Source organism: Sturnira hondurensis, unplaced genomic scaffold (assembly GCF_014824575.4).
Source record: "Sturnira hondurensis isolate 20B ecotype Veracruz unplaced genomic scaffold, ASM1482457v3 Scaffold0022017, whole genome shotgun sequence".
Lineage (NCBI taxonomy): Eukaryota > Metazoa > Chordata > Mammalia > Chiroptera > Phyllostomidae > Sturnira > Sturnira hondurensis.
In genome coordinates, this window is record NW_028094648.1 from 6934169 (window position 1) to 6954449 (window position 20281).

At 44.6% G+C, this 20281-nt stretch overlaps 1 protein-coding gene across 3 annotated transcripts in view; it reads left to right on the plus strand.

Annotated features, from left to right (window-relative positions):
* Window positions 1–20281, plus strand: part of LNX1 (ligand of numb-protein X 1) — a 107431-nt gene that overhangs the window by 60704 nt on the left and 26446 nt on the right. For 2 of the 3 annotated variants that reach the window (XM_037034193.1, XM_037034195.1), the window contains 3 exons: window positions 14063–14304; window positions 14788–14940; window positions 18988–19190. In XM_037034193.1, coding sequence (XP_036890088.1) covers window positions 14063–14304; window positions 14788–14940; window positions 18988–19190 — 598 coding nt within the window. The remainder of the gene's footprint in view (window positions 1–14062; window positions 14305–14787; window positions 14941–18987; window positions 19191–20281) is intronic. The other variant, XM_037034194.1, reaches the window with a different exon arrangement.

A 20281-nucleotide genomic window follows, 5' to 3' on the forward strand; every position in this document is an offset into this window, starting at 1 on the left:
TCATACTGTGCATTTGAATATGAATGCTTGGACCCAGGGGCTCCCTCTAGAGGGGGAATAAGTAAACGCCTTGGAGGTGGCCAAACAGCCTGACAGGATCATTTGAAGCTGCTGCCGCCAGGCTGCTTGTGGCCACACCCATTCTCAGAGAAAATCGGGTTGTTTTCTGGGAGGATGAATGGCAGGAAGATAGCAAGCCTTAGGGCGTGTGAAGGCTACTCCAGCTGCCTCCCCAACCCCCCCCCCTCCACCTCCCCAACTGAAACTGACCCACCGAGTGTGTCCTACGGACAAAGGCCCTGTTGTCAGAGCAGATGTGAAGGCACAGGCAGCTGGAAGCTCAGGGCCTGTGCTTGTCACCTGCAGCCTGAAGATGCTCCCAACTTGATGAGAACAGGCCACAGCTGCCAGCCCACACTGTTTGTAGTCCTCAGGGCAGCCACTAAGCTGGCAGTGGAAAATATTCACAGTAATGAGTATAAGATTAGAAGTAACCTGCTTTTAATTTTTCTTGCTCTTCCCCTGTGTCTTACATTGCAGTCTCTTTCGAATCATCAGCCACCAGGGTGCATCTCATCCTAAGGTTCTCAGGTCAACTAAAAGTCTGTCTGCCTTAGGTTCAAACCCCAGCCCTTCCACTTACCAGCTGTGGGACCTTGGGAAAGTTACTTAACCTCTCTGTTCCTTAATGTCCCATTAGCAAAATGGTGCCAGGGGGTCTTCCTCATTGGCATGATGTGAGGGCTGCACGAATTAATATGAACAAAGCACGTGGAGTAGTGCCTGGTCCAGAATAAGTACTGTGTCAGCTATAATTGTAAGTTATTTTTGAGTCGAGATTTAAAGGACAAAAGGATGTAGCCACAGATCATTTTACAGACTTAGCTCTGTAAACTAACAGGAAAAAATAGAAAAGGAGAGCCAGTAACATTAGGTAAAAGAATATCCACTTCTTCCCTGCCTTCCCCGCCCAGAATAAAAATTGACATTGTGCAGATGAGCTGAATGTTTCTCATGCCCGCACAGCATGGTTGATCTACTCCATGGGAACATGTTGGGTATTTGATAAACTGAGTCAAGTGTGCTTGCTTAGGTTGGCATTCGATCGTTTGTTTCCTGAGCTCATTCCACCTTAAGAGCCCCCTGCGCGTCTCCCCGCCTCACCCCGGTCAAGAGACTGGGGTTCCAGCTGTCCAGAGTCTGGCCTGCATTTTCCTGTCATTTCCCAGTTTGTTTGAGTTTTCGCTTTCTGGTATTCATTAACAAGTGAGGCAGGGGTGGCTGGAATTGCTGGGGACATTTTCTCCAGCAATTTGGAGGCAGAAGATAGGGCCTAATGAGGGGAAGGAGTGTGTGGTTGGCTGTGATGTAAGAAGGCCCTGGGCTCTCCAAGGGTGAGGACCTTTAGGTCTCAAGTTCATACTCAAGAGCCTCAACTGACTCCCAGAGGGTGCACTTGCCCAAGCTATGACCTCTTTTACCGACTAACTCTTGTTTACTTCACCCATGACTACACAAAAGTGCTAATGATTTTATTTTTTTTACATATGGTTTCTGCTAGCTATGTGAGCGGCCGTGTAATTTGACTCCTGGGAATATGGGTTTTAACTGAGAGGGGGAGAAAAGTCATTTAGACGAGGAATAATGACCTTACCTAATGTTCTCAGACCAAAGCTATGTTAGGTAGGAATGTGCAGGTATAGCCAGTGAAATGTAGAAAATAATGACCCAATTGGAACTCAGAAAGTCCCGAAATGGGTCCTGTGCTCGGGACCAGGCTGCCTGAAAACCAGAGGAGGCATATGAATAGACATCGTATTGCTGTTACTTGAGTCTTTTCCAAGTAGCATGAGCAGGACTTAATTAGCAAGGACGGGTCCAGCTCCAGGGTGGGCTCAGACTTCAGATGAAACTGTTTGGAAGATGATGACGGGTGCATTTATTTTTGTCTTATACACAATAAAGATGCCTAGTGCTTTGCATTAAAAGGGTCATAAAATGTTAGTGATGTATTTAAAAGATATAGCCCGTCTTCTTCTTCTTCAAAAAAAAAATCCAGGCTGCCTGCAATGATTAAAACACATCTGGGCCAACACAATTAAAAGTATAAACAGAAAACATCTAATAAAAGGAGCAAGAAAAACATAGCGGCTCCCAGAATCTCTCAGGCCCCTCTGATACCCACCACTGGCTCCGCATCACAGCTGCTTGCACTGGAGGGCTTAGGGTGAGCAAATCGAGTTGGACATTTACTCTTATGGAAGCTGTATTCTACTGGGGGTGGGGGTATGGAGACAGTTATTTAAAAGAGAAGCAAATAAACATTCAAAATAACTGCCAAACATTTAAGTGCTAAGGAACTGGAAGTGGTGCCTGGTGGATTGGGAGTGGTGGTCTGTTTTAGACTGATGGCCACAGAGTCTGTGTGAGGAGGAGACTTCCATTGTCAACTTCATCCTTCCTGCTCCCTCCTGCCCGCTCCAGTGTTGGCATCAGACTTCCCGATGCCCACTTGTCTCTGACCCCCAAGGGCATGGCTTAGCCCCACTGAACCCCAGAAGTGAGTACTGGACTAGTGGTCAGGTGTCCTGGGCTTTACCCCCAGCATCACCCCCGGTATTTCTCTTCCTCTTTGGTTCTTTCTTTGGCTCTGTCAGTGTCACTTGGGACAAAGTCTGCATGGAATCCGGTATTTCCGGCAACTACCCTGCACGTGCGTTCTTGGGGCCTTTGAATGTAACACACCTAGTCAGCCAGTTGAGTGTCACTCATTTTCCTAGACTCAGCTCAGGTTTCACCTCTTCTGAGAAGCCTTCCCTGATTACTGCAAGCCGAGTAATGGGCTCTCCCAACCCTGGGCTCTTACCTCTAATTCTCTCTGATAATGTAGCATGGTGGTTTCTCTCTTTTTGCGTCAGTCTCTGCAGGTGCAAACACTGTGTGGTGTTTTTCTTTGCACCTACCGTGTCTCAACATTACACCTGACACATAACAATTGTGCTGGTTACTGCTTATTGAGTTTCTATGCTATCTTTCAGGTACTGTCAGGCACTTTGCATGAATCTTTAAACCTCACAGTAAATAAACATTGTCCATTTTACATCTGGGAAACACGGGTCAGGGAAATTAAGGGACTTAAAAGGTTAGAGTCACAGAGCTCAAAGGTGGCAGACGAGAAGTTACACCAGAGGTTTTAAACTTGGAAGTCTCTGCCTTTTCTACTCTGCTGGTCCATCTTTCTCAAGAGGTCCCCCCCTTAAGTGTTCATTGATGGAAAAATGTGTTTCAAAATCACTCTTAAAATCCTCTGCTAAAAACCAGCATAATCTAGGAAAAGAAGGTATATGGTAATTATGACTCTTCGTCTTACTATATGCATAATAGGTTTAAAGTACGGAGCAAATGAAATCCTCTAAGTTATTAGGGAAGTAGGTGCAAAAAGAAAGAAGTTGAAAAACTCTCACTTTCCCTCATTCACTTGCCTTGAGTAGGAGAGCAGGGAAATGAAAACCCTGAGCTTGCTGAGGGAGAAGGGAGACTGGCATCAGCACCCGCATCGACATCCCCACCAGCCGCAGCCACGGCATGTTATCAGGACCATGTGAGGGAATGCATCCATTTCCAGTTTGGTGGTTTCAATAAGCAGAACACCAACAGGGTGGCTGTGGCCAGTTCAGTCTAACCCATTTGCCAAGTGCCTTCTCTGGGAGATCTGTGATATGCAGACCCTGTGACAGGTACCCAGGTAAGCAAAGCTTTGCCCCTTTTCTCCAGTCCTAGTTACCCCACAGAGCAGGACGTGCCCAAAGCCAAGCAGTCAGCCAAGGCAGAGATGACATGTCAGGAGTGATGTGGAATCCATGAGCTCACTCCGTTCCAGGCACCAATGTGAGGAAGCTATCTTAATCTCAGGGGGATGAAGGTTTCACAGTTTGGACCTGTTATGTCAACTGTGGCACTAGGACCAGGAGGGCCCCTGGAGCAAGAGCACTCTAGACAACAGCAGAATGCAGAGCCCCTGGAGCAGGAAGGAGCTCGGCAAGTGTGGAGACCAGCGGGGGCTGAATGAGCGAGGAATGGAGATGAGAGCAGAAATGGTGGGACAGAAAGTGCGGGGCCTTGCCAGGATCGTATGTTTGAGTAAAATGCCAACCTACTGTGAAAGGGTCCTTTGGCTGCTAGCACTGTTGAGAATAGATGGGGAAGGGGAGCGAGTGCAGGAACAGGAAAAACTCAGGAGGCTGATGCCCTAATCCAGGCATTGATGGCGGTGGCTTGGACCAGGATGGTGGCAGTAGAAGTGATGGGAAGGAGCTGGATCCTGGGTAGATCTTGCAGGATTATATTTGGGGTGTCAAGGAAAGGAAGGAATCAGGGAAGACTCTGAAGTTTTTGGCCTGAATGACAGGATGGATGTAAAGTGCTATTGAATAAAATGGGGAAGATGTGTCTGAGCTCGTTTGTCAGGGAAAGTTAGGGAGTTCGGGTAAGTGAAGCCTGAGATGCCTATGAGACATGTAAGTGAAGACGTCGGGCGAATGGCTTGATGTATGAGCCTGGGGTGCAGGGAGGCCTCGGGCTGCAGCCAGGCCACGGGAGGGGAGAGGGCATAGAACCCCACAGCCTGGGTTCCACTCTGTGCACCTACACAAGGCTTTGTTCCCTTCTGGCTTCCATATCTGCATCTGTGAAGTGGATGCAGTTTAACTAATGTGACAGGCTAGTTAGGAGGGTAAAAGCATGACACAAATATAAAGCATGACATAGCACATAAATCAATAGACATTAGCTGTTTTCTTCTCAACCCTGTTCTGGGTTACCAGGCTGTAGAGATGTATGTAGGTATGTAGTGAGGTCATGATCAACACGGGCCAAGAAAGGCCTGGAACGTCAACAGTAAAATGTCGTGTTGGAGTGGTCAGGATTGGTTGGGCAGGGGGATGGGGGGGAAGACAGGGAGCTAGGGGACAGGTTAAGACATATAGCAAAGCCACAGAGGCATGGTATCAGGAGGGCCAGGGTAGTGGCCCTGGAGATGGAGTCAGAGCCAAGCATGCATGACTGAGGCCCACCCTCCACCTCTGGGGTCACTAGCACCCTGTAGAAGGCTTGCTGTGAGCCAGAGCACAGTGAGTCCTCACTCAAGGACACAAAGGACAGAGCCTGTTGCTCTCTCACAGCCACCCCCCCTCTCCTTCAGCAGTCTCCTGGCCTGGCCCCCCGGGGACCCACTTCAAGCAAAGTTGGAGTCGCTCATTCTGTTCAGCAGAGCAGCTGAAGCTTGAGACTCAGCTATTGGCAGGGAAACTTGCTTCCTCCTGAGCCCCTAGTCTTGATTCTCTTTGCCTGAAAGTGAATACGTCCATTAGGCTTGAATGTCTCCCTTTCCCATTATATACTAGCTTTGGGCAAGCGATTAGCTCTCCCATGAGTGAAAGAGAAACAACTGAGAATTCAATCTTGTTCTCCGACTTGGATCAGAAATGGGGCTGGGGCGAATAATGAGAGGGAACCCCCTTTCAGGCCATTTCCCCTCTGCATGCAGGCACCCCCAACCGCACACACGTGCGGGGCGAGGGAGCAGGGAGACAGAGGATGGCTTCCTGGAGGAGGGACAAGAGAGAAATCAGCCTGACTCGCCCACGCTGGCAGTTTTATGTCATTCCCAGAAGTTGGGATTTGTCATCCCTTGAGAGGGATCTGGCCCACAGATGTGTTTTGTTTGGCCAACACAATGGTCTTCAAAATTTTGAACTTACTGCCAACTTTTAAAATCAAGACATATCACATTAAAAACTGGATTTTAGCTTCCAAATTGCTCGCTTCTACAATACTGGGTTAATATTATATTTTATTTTACTTTAATTTAATTTTAATTTAATTTAATTTAATTTTTTTAATGCCTTCACCTTTTTCACCCAGCCCTTTGGCAACTGTCAGTTTGTTCTGTATGTCTATGAGTCTATTACTATTTTGCTTGTTGGTTTGTTTTGTTCATTGAATTCCACATATAAGTGAAATCATATGGTACTTGTCTTCCTCTGACTGACTGATTTCCCTTAGCATAAAACTCTCTAGGTCTATCCATGCTCTCATAGAGTAAGACTTCCTTCTTTTATAGGGCTGAGTAGTATTCCATTGTGTAAATGTACTGCTGCTTCCAAATCTTGGCTATTGTAAATAATGTTGCAATGAACATGGGGGTGCATATATTCTTTTGAATCAGTGTTTCTCAAGATTGATGTGGCTATTAAGGGTCTTTCATGGTTCCATATAAATTTTTGGAATATTTGTTCTAGTTTTATGAATGTGCCATTGGAATAGCGTATTTTGATAGGAATTGCATTGAATCTATAGATTGTTTCAGATAGCATGGACATTTTAATGGTGTTAATTCTTTCTATCCATGAACACAGTAAGTGCTTCCACTTATTTATATCTTCTTCAATTTCTTTCTTCAGTGTCTCATAATTTTCTGAGTACAGGTCTTTTACATCTGTGGCTAGGTTTATTCCTAGGTACTTTTTTGATGCAATTGTAAATGAGATTGTTTTCTTAGTTTCCCTTTCTGATTGTTCATTATTTATGCATAGAAATGCAACTGATTTCTGAATATTTATTTTGCATCCTGCTACTTTACTGAATTCATTCATCAGTTCTAGTAGTTTTTCTGTGGAATGTTTAGAGTTCTCTATATAGCACAGCTGGCAAACACGAGGCCCATGGGCTGAATCCGGCCCTCCACCTTGTTTTATCTGGCCTGGCACCTTGTTTCTACCCGGCAGCAGTGCCGAGCTCCTTGCCCCTAGTTAAGGGGTAGTCACATTTATACTGTCCTAAAATTACATTCAGCCCTTTGAAGGCAACCGCAAGGCTGATGTGGCCCCTGGTGAGTGTGAGTTTGACGCCCCTGCTACACAGTATCATGTCATCTGCAAACAATGACAGTTTAACTTCTTCCTTTCCAGTTTGGATGCCTTTTATTTCTTCTTCCAGTCTGATTGCCATGGCTAGGACTTCCAGAACTATTTTGAATAAGAGTGGTGGAAGTGGACGTCCATGTCTTGTTTCCAATTTTAAGGGAAATGCTTTTAAAAGGTTTTGCCCATCGAGCACGATGTTGGCTGTGGGTTTGTCGTATATGCCTTTATCTTGTACGGTCTCTCTGTTCCCACTTTGCTAAGAGTTTTTATCATAAAGGTGCTGGATTTTATCAAATGCTTCTTCTGTTTCTGTTGATATGATCATGTGATTTTTTAACCTTCATTTTGTTTATGTGGTATGTCATGATCTTTTTTTTAATTGAAAATATAATTAAAATACAATGTATTAGTTTCAATGTATTATGGTGTACAGCATAAATGATTTGATATGGGCATACATTGCAAAATGATTGCAATAAATCTAATTATCATTGTCATCATAAATAGTTATAAAATTTTGCATTGAGAACTTTTCAGATTTACTCTCTTAGCAACTTTCAAAAATGCCAAACAGTACTATCAACTATAGCCACCGCACTGTACAGTACATGCCCGTGACATAGTGATTGTATACACGGACATTCGTACCTTTGACCCCTCAGCCCATGTCATCAGCTCCCCCTGCTCCACCTCTGGTAACCACCAAACTGTTCTGTTTCTGTGAGCGTCATGTTTATTTGTTTATTTTTTAAGATTTTACATATGTGATCATACAGTATTTGTCTTTCTCTGTCTGGCTTATTTCACTTATTTGTCTACCCTCAAGGTCCATCCATGTTGTCACAAATGGCAAGATTTTATTTTTTTAGCTAAATAATATTCCATCATGTATATATGTGTGTGCGTATGCACACACACACACACACTGATGGACACAGGTTGTTTCCACATTTTAGCTATTGTAAAAATGCTGCAGTGGGAATGTAGATACCTCTCAGATTAGTGTTTTTCATTTCCTTGGATAAGTACCCAGAAGTGGAATTGCTGAGGCCTCTGGCAGTTCTGTCTGGAATTTTTTGAGAAACCTCACACTGCTTTCCGTGGTGTCTGCACCACTTAGCTTGCCTGTACGTGCTCACGGGCCCCCTTTCCTCCGAGTTCTCCCCAGCACTCATTTGTTGGCTGTTCCATAGTAGCCATCCCAGCCGGTGGGAGGTGCTATCTCATTGTGGTTTTAATTTGTGTCTTGCTGATGATTAACGATGGCGAGCATATTTTTATGTACCTGTTGGTCACGTCTGTGTCTTTGGGAAAATGTCCATTCAGATTATCTTCTCATTTTTCATCAGTTTTTTTTTTTTTGCTATTGAATTGTATAAATTCTTTATAGAATGGGGGACTCCCAAGACCTGGGATTTATTTATTAAAACTTGTGTATTTATTCTTACATGTTTAAACTACAGTCACCTCCAAACTATTCTCCATTTGATCAATGCACCCATTGAGAGTTTTTCTCCACTGCTCAAAGCAGTGTTTGAACTCATTGATTTTGATGCTTTTTAGTGCTTCTGCTGATTTTTGTTTCACCTTTTTTACATCAGCAAAACATTTCCCTTTGAGGACTTTTTTTTCATCTGGGGGAACAAAAGTTGCTTGGAGCGAAATTGGTCCCATCATGCTGTTTTTTAAAACCGCTGAAGATGTAGCGCCGTGTGGGCAGGTGTGCTCACAAATCGCCCATCGTGAAATGGGTGAACATATTGAAAGAGCCTTCAAAAAAATTCACTGAAGCCAAACTCAGCCTCTTACAATAATTCCAGGTGGTACATTAATACAGATGGGTTCTTAGAACACCTAGTGCGGAAAGCCTGCACTACAAGGGGCCTGCCATCCAGAAGATAATTCCATGTTTTGGGGGGAGGTCCCTCTTGTATTTTGGGTATTAACTTCTTATCAGATATATGACTTGATAATATTTTCTCTCATTCCATAGATCAGGAGTGTCAAACTCATTTTCACCAGGGGCCACATCATCAATCTCCCAGTTGCCTTCAAAGGGCCAAATGTAATTTTAGGACTGTGTAAATGTAACTACTCCTTAATAGTTAAGTGTGAGCTTGGTGCTGCTGCCAGGTAGAAACAAGGTGCCGGGGTGGAGGGCCTTGTGTTTGCCACCTGTGGCTTAGATTGTCTTTTCATTTTGTTGATGGTTTCCTTCACTGTGCAGAAGTTTTTTAGTTTGCTGTAGTCCCACTTGTTTATTTTTGCTTTTGGATCCTTTGTTTTGATGTCAGATCCAAAAAAAAAAAATTATTGTCAAGAGTGATGTCAAGGAGCTAATCATCTATATTTTCCTCTAGGAGTTTTATGGTTTCAGGTCTTACTCTCATGTCATTAATTCCTTTTGAGTTAAGTTTTTAATGTGGTGTAAGATTGTGGTCCAGATTCATTCTTCTGCATGTGGCTTGTCCAGCTCCCCACACCATTTACTGAAGAGACTATCTTTACCCTTTGTATATTCTTGATTCCTTGTTATAAATTAATTGGCCATATGTGTGTGGTTTTATTTATGGTCTCTCTGTTCTGTTCCATTCATCTATCTACATGTCTGTTTTGGGGCCAAAACCATACTGTTTTGATTACTATAGTTTTGGTGTCTTCTGTGGTTCTATACAAATTTTAGGATTGCTTGTTCTTTTCTATGAAAAATGCCGTTGGAATTTTTATAGAGATTGCATCAGATCTGTAGGTTGCTTTGAGAATATGGACATTTTAACAATATTAATTCCCCTAATCTATGAACATGAAATATTTTTTCATTTATTTGTATCTTCAATTTTTTCATCAATGTCTTGATGAAAGTTTTCAGTCTTTTACCTCCTTGGTTAAATATATCCATAGTTATTTTGGTTTTTTTTTGATAGAATTGCTAATGAGATTGTTATTTTAATTTATTTTTCTGAGAGATAATTATTAGTGTATAGAAATGCAACATATTCTGTATATTGATATGGTATCTTCCAACTTTACTGAATTTATTAGTTCTAACAGGTTTTTTTTTTGGTGGTATCTTTAGGGTTTTCTCTAGATAATCTCATGTCATCTGCAAATAGTGACGGTTTTACTCCTTGCTTTCCAATGTAGGTGTCTTTTATTTCTTCTTTTTTTTCCCCCTGTTGCTCTTGAGCTGGTCTCCTTGGGGCAACAATCAGCCAAGCCTGTCGGCGGTGTAGGCTGTTGTGCCCTTGAAACACTTCACTGTGGCTCTCCCCTCCCAGCCTGGCCGCCCTCATTTCCTCACCTGACTAGCATATGAGTTTGCAAGCCTCATTTCAAGTAGGACCAGACTGGGCAATTAATGAACTCAACATGAGGAGCAGACTCAGTGTTTACCTAATTCAGAAGTGAACTGAAAGAGAAAGAATGTGAGGGAAGTAAGATCAAAGGGAGGTCGTAGAGTTAGCCAGACTGTTATGATGAGGGTATTGAGGCTCACTTTCTGGTGGACAGCTTTTATTCTCTCGTCATAGTGGATAGTTCACCATGAGAAAGGAGCCCTCCCCTGCAGGCCAGCTTGCGCTGCCCAGTTGGCTGAACTCAGTGGGGGACGTGCCATCAGAGTCCCTGCGAGTTATGCCTGGGGTCTAGCCTGCCTCCAGTCAACTCCCATTAACAGTGAACTCATGGGCTCAGGACATTTTGAAGGAAGGGAGTTTATTTTCTCTTCTGGCTTCTCACCCTGCCAAAAAAGGACAAACAGTGTCAGCGTTCTTATATTAAGACTGACTTGCCTCTGTTCACTTTAATCAGGACCCCAACTCCATTATTAAGAACAACAACAAAAACAGTGATTTTTCAGAGTTGCTTTGTTGCATAGACAGCAAATCAAAAGTGCATGGTTTGTTTGAAACATGGTTCTCCATGTTCCTTATGTTCATCCTTCAAGTTCATGGCCATCACCCATCACCACCTGAGAGTACTTCCTGCTCAGGATATCTTAAAGGGACAGCAAATCCTGCTTGATTTGAACACCACCCACGGTTCACAGTATGTTCCTGGACTGGCCAATGCTAATCAGCTATTTCCCTCCCCTCTCCCCCTTTGTGCTTGTAAATCAAGAGGCCCCAGTACTAGTCAACTCAAACGTGGTAATGAGTAAGTACAAGCCGCTACCTTCCTAGATCACTCTGTGCCTCAGATTCAGGCGAAGCCAAGAAACTGGAGCAGGCGACATTACACCAGTGTGAGTTGCTTTAACAGAACCTTTTTTATCGAGGCTTATGGGCCAGAGCAGTTAAACCTAGGTTCTGTATCCTCTCCAGCTGTTGTAAGGCTAGCCATGATATGAGGCCACAGGGAGGGCTTCCTTACCCATTTCATGAGGTTTTCCTTTCCTGGACTCACCTGTGCCTTTGGAACGCCAAGGATTTGAAAGAGCAATGGTTTTTTTCATGGTATAGTCTCGCGATTCAGGTACTTTTAAATGCTTTACCCCTCCTGATGAATGAGGAAGAATAGGATGCCACTTTGCCCATTGGAATATGCTCTGTGCCCCCAGAAAGCCATGGCTTGTGCCTTTGCCAGCCGTTTGTCCCATGGGAAATTCATTTCCTGCTCTGGCAGGGCACATGGGTAAGGGCAAGGGCATTGCTGCCCCAGGAAAAGAGACTCTTTCCAAGTCCAACTAAAGAGGAACTTCCTTTCCCTGCATTGCTAACTGAATGCTGCTGGCTTGCACAGAAGTGTTCCGCTCAGGTATTTATGACTTTGGAGCTGTTCAAATGCATTCTGGCCTTCCCCCCCCCACCCCATCACACAGTGTTTCTTACAGTTTTTGAGTTTCCCATATCAACCACTTTGCTGGTTTTAAGCAGAATAATTCCGAGCCAGAGAAGCTAATCAGAACAGTGAAACCTCATCAATTCGAGTAGGGAGCTTGAACACTTTCAGTGAGGGAAAGACTAGCCTTAGAAGCTGGAAGCCTGTTTCATCTTAAATAAGATAAGGGTGTAGGGGTATACGATCAAAGTCCTTTTCTACTAACTGTTAAACCACATTCCATCAAATCTGAGGTGCCATGGATTATAAGAAACATTATATTTCAACATTATATACCAACAAGAAAAGAACATTTTAAAATCTGCCACTGGTTCAGTGATCTCAAAACAGTTGTGGGTTGGTCACATCAGGCACTAGGGGCTTTGGAATCCACTCAGACAAATTGCTGACTTCTCCTGCCCTCTAGTTGTGTTATTTGGCATAAAACAGGTCAATCCTTTGGAATGATCTCAGTAATAAAATGTAACACCACTTTTCATCTTCGTGGGGGGTATCTTTCTTTCTAAGCAAATACAGCATTTGCTTTTCTCATTGCGAGAAAATGTGGAATTTCTATCCTCCTTCTAATGATGAATATGTGCTTCAATAATACAAAATTCACATGCCACTACAGTTTTTGAGGGTTTCTATAGAGATGCTAACTTTTCTTTCAACACTAATCATAATGTTATCTTTCTAAGACACTTAATGACAATTAAGCTCAATGTTGTAGCACTGAGAGTGGATGAAACCCAACAGAAGTGACCAGGTGGACCGCTGTGACCACGTTCGGTGTGCTGAGGCAAGGGCAGCCACACTGTGACCTCGTCTTGCAGCGGAAGCTCTATATGACCCAGCAGTCACCCATGCATCCTCATCTCAGAGAAGCTAAAGTGTGTAAAAATGAGCACCTTAGAAAGGATAAATTATGGCAGTAGCTACAATCTACTGAGAACTTAATATCTACCTGACAAGGTACTGAACTCTTGACAAGACTTGAGGTCAACGAGACCTCTCAGCAAGCCAAGGTGTAACGTGCAGATTAGACAGTAGAACAAGGTTGACAGAGTTGCCCCTGGATCACACAGCTGGGAAACTTTAAAGCAAGGACTCTGCTCTGGACAGTAGGCCCTTCTGTCCACCAGCTCTGTGTTTCCCTGGGCCGTATAAATACTACGTGATAATGAGTGGCGACATTGCTTGATTCTGTTGACTTTCAAACATCTTACATGCAAAGCATCACTCCAAATAGCCTTTCAAATGGCTTATTTAATATCAAGTGTTAAAATATCTCAACCAATAAGGTTTTGTGTAATTAATTGATAATATGTATATAGACTCACTAGCACGCCCATTATATGCAATGGCCACTTCTTAAAGGGGCTCACCCATATCTCTTCTGCCCTCGCAACAACTACGGGAGCTGGTGTGGCCATCTGTGGCTACTTCCTCTCCACAGAGCAGTGGGATAGTTACATTACCACCATTTTCTGACCGAAACTCTACCTAAGAGCTGGAACGACTTGCCCAGTGGCACATGGAAGTACATCGAAAGCAGAATATAGCTCCAGACCAATGCAGATCTTGGTCTCCTGGCCCTTGAGCCTGCTGTTTCACGTGGGTGGTAAATGGGTACAGACAATTATGGCGTTTTTTCTTTAACACCATGGATATTGTTTAACTCTCTCAGTGTTAGAAGACATGACAATGAATGAAATTTTTCAGTGCATGGGAGCCTACAGCCCCTCATGCCAGCCAGTCTGAGACCAGCCCAGATGTAGAGAAGGAAAACTGGCAAGGCTGCCTCTCGAGAATAGCAGTGCTGAGTAAATTCCTGTGTCTTTGTGGGGATGGTGACTCTGTTTCCATGGACAGTTAAGTATGGAATCTGAGGGGAGCTATGGATTTATGTTCAGTGCTTTGGGAGCTAAACCCAAAAGACAGGACTGAGAATGTAACTGAGTGCTTTTGTGGTCAAAATAAACACCGGCATGAAGGAATTAATTACCAAGTCCAAAGAGTTGAAGGTCACTAGCCTCAAGCCCCAGTCTCGTAGATATGATACAAGATCCACACATTTGCATTTCAGTGTAAAAATTGCTTTAAAACAAGGCAATAAGCATTGTTCAAAAATTTTCTCAAATTATTCATCCATTTGGTTGGCAAGTGTATACTGAGTACATGCAAGTGAAAGGGGAGGTGGGTCTAGGAGTGAGGAAGTCAGGCTCTGAGAAGAGCAGGCATGTCTGCGTAAAGAGGCTGGCTGGTTGAATAATGAGCAAAGCTGGAGCCATTTCTCACAAGCACTGGTCCTGTTACAGCTGCAAAGGTGCCTCGCACTATGGCCTGACCAAAGACCGGAAGAGGCGCTCTCAGGATGGTCAGCCCGACGGCTGTGCGAGCCTCCCGGCAACGACGCTCTTCCCAGAGGTGTCTGCAGCTGCCACCATCGCCTTAATGACCGACGAGCCTGGCCTGGACAACCCTGCCTACGTGTCCACGGCAGAGGATGGCCAGCCAGCAAACAGTCCATCGGACTGTGGCCGGGGCAACCGAACCAGGGGTGAGGCAAATGGGTAGTTGGCCAGGAATGCGCTCCTTGTCTTGGGATGGCCCTCTGTGGGATATTTACTGTGGAAAGTTCTTGAAATATTTTTTTTAAGGAGAAATCATTCTGGTAGTTTGGGCAGCAATGTGATATTCAATTCTCCAAAGCAAAATGAAACTACCAGTACTTCTGATCACTAGAGAGGGGATAGTCTGAGTTGGTGATGGGTGGAAGCCAGACCTAGTGATTCCTCAGGGTCAGTGCCTGCCCATTGGCGCTGCTCAGGAGAGATGCTGTCGTACTCAGTCTCACCCAGGGAAAAAGACAAGCAGACTTTTCAACAAGCGTACAGTTTCAATGTGGTAAACTTAGAAAACACACCCAAGCAAATCTATCATCCTGCAGAATCACTCCTTGAGTTTTACTGTATGATTCCCCCCAGCCATAAAAGAGGGTTTCTGTGACTTGTATCGACTGTTCCTTCTCTCTGCTCCTCAGCACGGCCCTTTGAGCGATCCTCTGTTAGAAGCAGGTCGTTTAAAAAGATAAATCGAGCTCTGAGTGTTCTTCGAAGGACAAAGAGTGGAACTGCAGTTGCCAACCAAGCTGACCAGGGCAGAGGAAATTCTGAAAACACCACTTCTCCTGAAGGTAAGTGAGCTCCCCTCAGGCTGGGGGCGCTGGTCTCCCCAAGTAACTTTAGGCACCATGACAACCTGACCCTGCTCACTTTCTGTGACAACTCTCTTCCCAGGGATACAAAACATTTCTTACCTTGAGTAGCCTTCTTGTTACACAAGCCACTGCAAGCAGAAATTATTGCTCTCTTGTTACATAGCCTGAGGGGAAAAGTGTTAGATCCCTTACCTTCAGGTTCTAGCTTCCTGCATACAAAGAATAATTATAGTCAATGAGTGAAGAGCAGTTAGAACAGTGCCCGGCCCGGAGTACATGCTATGCAACTACTTGCCCGTATTACCACTATGTATGTCTATGTGATACCTGGTTCTGCGTGTTCCCATGCATTAACTCATGCAATCCATACAACAACCATGTGAAGTAGCTGTTCTACCAATGAGGAAACTGAGGCACAGGAGGTTACTTAGTCTGCCCCAGAGTACCTTGCCACATGTGGAACCCAGGTAACATGGCTCTAGCATCCATGCAGAGTTCTCACTGGATCTTAGATCCCCTGAGCTTTCCCCAGTATCAGTGGAGCTGAAGAAATGCTTTCCTTATTCCTTCTTTTCATTTTATGTTAGAACTTTAGGGCAGGAATTATAGTGGCTTTAAAAAAATGAGCTTTTTCTTTGTGCTAGGTAGTGTTCTGAGTCATTTAGACATCGCAGCAACACTATGGGATCATGCACAGGTTATAGACAGGGAAGCAGACCAGGAGACCTTAGGTTACCAGCTCAAAGTCACGCAGCTGGAAAAGGGCACACCTAGGGTTTTAAAAAGGGTCCTCCGGCTCCAGAATCCACACCCTAACTACTGCCTAAGTACCCTTTTCTCCTGGGGGTTTGGAGGTAGAGCCCAAACCACTGTCCATAGCATGCCTTCAGAGAATTTATAAGGTCTTCTTATAAGACCGCTTGCTCACTTATCACCTCCCACCCTATACACACTGATTATTTTATTATTCTGAACTTATTATCACAGTCCTGTAAATACTGTCTTTTGCCCACTTCCATGTTGTTGTCCAGCCTGCACTCCCACCCTCCTTCATCTGGCATTCTAATGCCTCCTTCCAGCATAGGCTTTGCCTCCTCCTTGAAGCCCTCCTTCATTCCCTCAGTCCTCACTCCTTTGTGTTCTTAAAGCACCTGGATCTCTACTAGAGCAATGATCACCTTTCATTGTAAATGAACCTATAAGGGAAAGGGTTCTCCTTCTGAGCCCGTGTATTCTCAAAGCCTAACACAGAATCTGGTGTATAATAGCGCTCACTGAATGTTTGTGCAATGAGTAAGCAAAGTGATTAGAACTTCCTTTCTGCCAGTCTTCCTTTCTGATTCAAGGCTCTTTAATCACACTCCATATAAAGTTTTCCACTGCATGAATAAGATTTATTTGCATGTTTATTGCAGAAACATTTTTCATAAAAGACTAGTATGTTTAAGGCACAAACCAAGGCTCAGTGATTTTTATAAGAAGATGGTAAAATCCAGGTCCTGGCTTCAGGAAGTTCATTCTAGACGAGAAAATAGTGCCGTGGAAACTCATGTGTAGAATTATTGCAGAACTGGAGCTGTGTTTCAGAAAGACGAGGTGGAGGGCCTTCGAGGGGGAGAGAACGGACTTCCTCAGATGCTCTGGGAAGCCATTTCTCTGGGATGGTACGAGGCACTAAGACCCAAGGAGGCCAGTAGTGGCATCCAGTGAACTCTCGAGGTGCAGTTCATCCATGCTTCTCATGTCAGTAAGGAGACTGGCTCTACTACTTATTGGCTGCATGACCGGGTTACTTAACTGTAAGCTTCAGTGTTTCGTCATCTAAAAAAAGAACAGTGATAATCATTATCTACTTCATAGGATTCTTAGGACAAAAAAAAATAAACCAAAAACCAAAAAAACTCCCCAAAACTATGCATGCCAATTGTTTAGCTCAGTGCCCAGCATATAATAAACTCTTAGCAAATAACATTATATCCCTTAGTCCTTGAGCAAAGACAGAATATTGAACAATTTTGTTTTCTAGACTAACACAGTTGGGCAGTTTAAAAATTATCATAACACTTTAAGGTCACTAGGGTCTCACAGATGTGGCTCTAATTAACATCATTTACAAGTGTGATTGGCTATGTCCACTCAGATTATCAAATCAAACATCCTTGAGTGGTTCAGGTTGGGAGTATGGTTTTTGTAAGTCTGCTGGGAAGGAGGGGAGGGAGGAAAGAAAGAAAATCAGCAGCTTTGATTATTTCCAAATCTTTCCTTGCTCAAAATAATTTTTAAAATGTCTATCCCCTTGTCACCAAACCTGCTCCAACAAATGCCTGTGGGGCACGCTACTTAACGCAGTCACAGTAGTTGAACATTCACTGGACTCAGTCGCCCCAGTGCTGTGTAGCACCAGGACCCGGCAGAGGAGGCCGGCTGCCCACAGCCTCTCAGCAAAGCCAGTCACTTACTTTAGATTGGATCCCGGTGGAGGGCAAGGGCCCGCATTCATAATGTCTCTGGCTTCCTCTGGCTGCTAAAGTGCTGTGTTTATCATATGGTACAATACTTAGAAATAATTCTAATTCTTTCTGCATTGTTCCTAGAGAGTTGAGTGCACATCAGTGCATTCATTGTTCATTAGGGGAAATGGACTAAGGTCATGCATTTTGATAATACTCACAAAGAGTGTACTATGCAGAACCAGGCTCTCGGTCTTGATTGTCCCGGATGATGTAATTAAGGGAGAATCTTGGGCAGTGGTCAGCAGCTACAGGAGACAGAAGCATCTCTGCCCACCTCCAAGCGACCCGGGAAGAATGCGTCATCCACCTAACTGGGTGTAGCTGGGTCGGCATTGGATGGCGTCCCCTCTGCACACCTCCAGTCAAACCCAGGTGGAGAACAGCGCCAGTTAGTGCTGCCGGCTTATAGGTCTGTAGGGAAAGTCCCCCGTAGGACTGTCATCTCCTGGTTGGGAACCCCTGGCTCCAGAGAAACCTGAGAGCGGTGACGCAAAGGCTGGTCATCTGGAGCCCTTGGTTCTGACCTGGCTCCAGTGGCCACCGAACTTTGTGTCCCCCAGCCAGTTACATCCCTTCCCCTCTCTGAGCCCAAATGTCCTCATTTGTAAGATTAAGGTTTCCTAGCTTTCAAGCTGCACGAGGACTGGAGCAGGTCTGTGTGGGCACAGTGGGTGGGAGAGAAGAGTCCTCGGTTCAAAGAGAAAGTTCGAAATGCCAGCCCCGATGACCTCCGAGTCTCCTCCTGCCTCTGCATTATGGGTGGTGATTCTGGCAGATCAGGGCTGAACCTCTAAAAGCCACCAACCAAGCCTGGGCTCTTTTCTTGATCACGAATCATGCTGTTTGATTGACTCCTTTTGTTGACAAAAGTATCTGATAGAGAGAGGGCTGGAGAGTTGCTAAGCCTGAAAAGCAGGGACTTGCAGGAAGAAGTCTTCGAAATGATCTGAGAGGTCAGAAGAGCAGGTTTGTTCTCTTGGGTTCCCCGATAAGTAAGTGATGCACGGCAGTCCATTCCGTAAAGAAGGGCCGGCCATTCATTTATGCCTGTTCACCCAAACATTGGCGGAAGTCTCCCGTGTGCGGAGGTTTGTGTACAGAACCCCAGAAGCTCCAGAGATATGTCCTCAAGGATCACAGAGCTCAGTGGGAGCTATGAGAAGTGGGCATGAAAAATAATAGAAGGTTGAATGTCATGAGAAATAAAGAAAAAGTTTTATGGGAAATGGGATCTTTAGAGAGAGCAGGGAATGAGGGAGTCGGGGCAGAGTTTAATTGGGAGGAGTCATTTCCTGCAGGCCTTGAAGAAGAAATTGGGTTTAGGCCTAGAATAAAAGACATTCCAGGCAAAGACACTTAGGCTGGCGTGGAGGAAGGCAAATAGAACACAGGTGTGAGGATCAGGGCATAGTTTAGTCTGGCCGAAACCTGAGTTTGGCAAGAAGAGGAGTTGGTTGGAAATGTCCACTGGGCGGGCAGCTTAAGTAAATACTGTCTTTGTCCATTTCAGTCTTTCCAAGGTTGTATCACCTGATTCCAGATGGTGAAATTACCAGCATCAAGATTAACCGAGTGGATCCCAATGAAAACCTCTCCATTAGGCTTGTGGGAGGCAGCGAAACCCCGCTGGTCCACATCATCATCCAACACATCTACCGTGATGGGGTGATTGCCAGAGATGGCCGGCTACTGCCAGGGGACATCATACTGAAGGTAGAGACCGTGGCTGTGAGGCCATTAAGAAAGGTTTAATAAAAATCAATTCAGACCAATTAACTGGATAAATGGATGGATGGATGGATGGATGAAATACTGAATGTGGAGCAGTTACTTCCCATAATTACTATGTTGATATGCTCCTAATATGAGAGTTGTAATTTAATTGAGATGTCTTTGTCCCTCTCTGACTTTCTCATTCTTCCACTCTCCTTTTGCTCTGTATATAAGTATTTCTGTATCTATCATTTTGTCTGTCTTTCCCTCCTTCCTCTGTCTTCTCCTCTCTAGCTTCTTCTTTCTTCCTCCCTTCCCTTCCTCTACCTCCCTACCCTTCCTTCTCCTCCTCCCCTCTCCCCCTTTCTGCTCTTTCCTCCTCCTTGAACAATAACATAAAGTAATGTGAAACTGGAGCATATACCTTCTGAAATTGTTTTTATAGTAGATTAACGAAGCACTTTGTGTTTTATCTAATCACTCGCATTCATTCATACACAGCTCTAATGTAAATTTCCTCTAGCTTAATGGCCCTCCATGGGAAAAAAAAAAAAGCTGTCTCTAAGTTACTCCGCCAACCCACAGATCTTTCAGGGAGAGAAGGGGCAGAACAGAATGCTTTGGGCATTGCCGTCCTCTGAGGCTCGGTTGAGGGAAGGACATTAGGGAGGAGTTTCCAGGAGGAAGGCGAAAGGAAGAGTTGCTTATCAGGCAGAAGTCAAGCATGTGCCAAGAATGACAAGACGCTTCTTCCTCGTCATGTATTTCCTGTCTGATACTCAGATGACAGTTCCATCCCGCCTCTTCTAGGTTGCTGAGCGGCCAGTTTTTGGCACATCGTGAGCAGTTTCTTTGGCAAGAAGTGCCTGTTCTTTGGAATAAGAAAAAAATTCAAGCACTTATCGTAGACACACTGAAATTCCCAGTGGCCTTCACGGGTGGAGTACAAGGCCGGGCCCATCAGCCCCAAGGGACAGGCGGCGGTGTAACTGACGACACTCCGATTGGCATCCTCCCCGTTCTAGTGGAAACTGCGCTGCCTGGGAGGGTTGCATAACAAAACAGTTGGATTCTTATGGCTTTCAACTGGC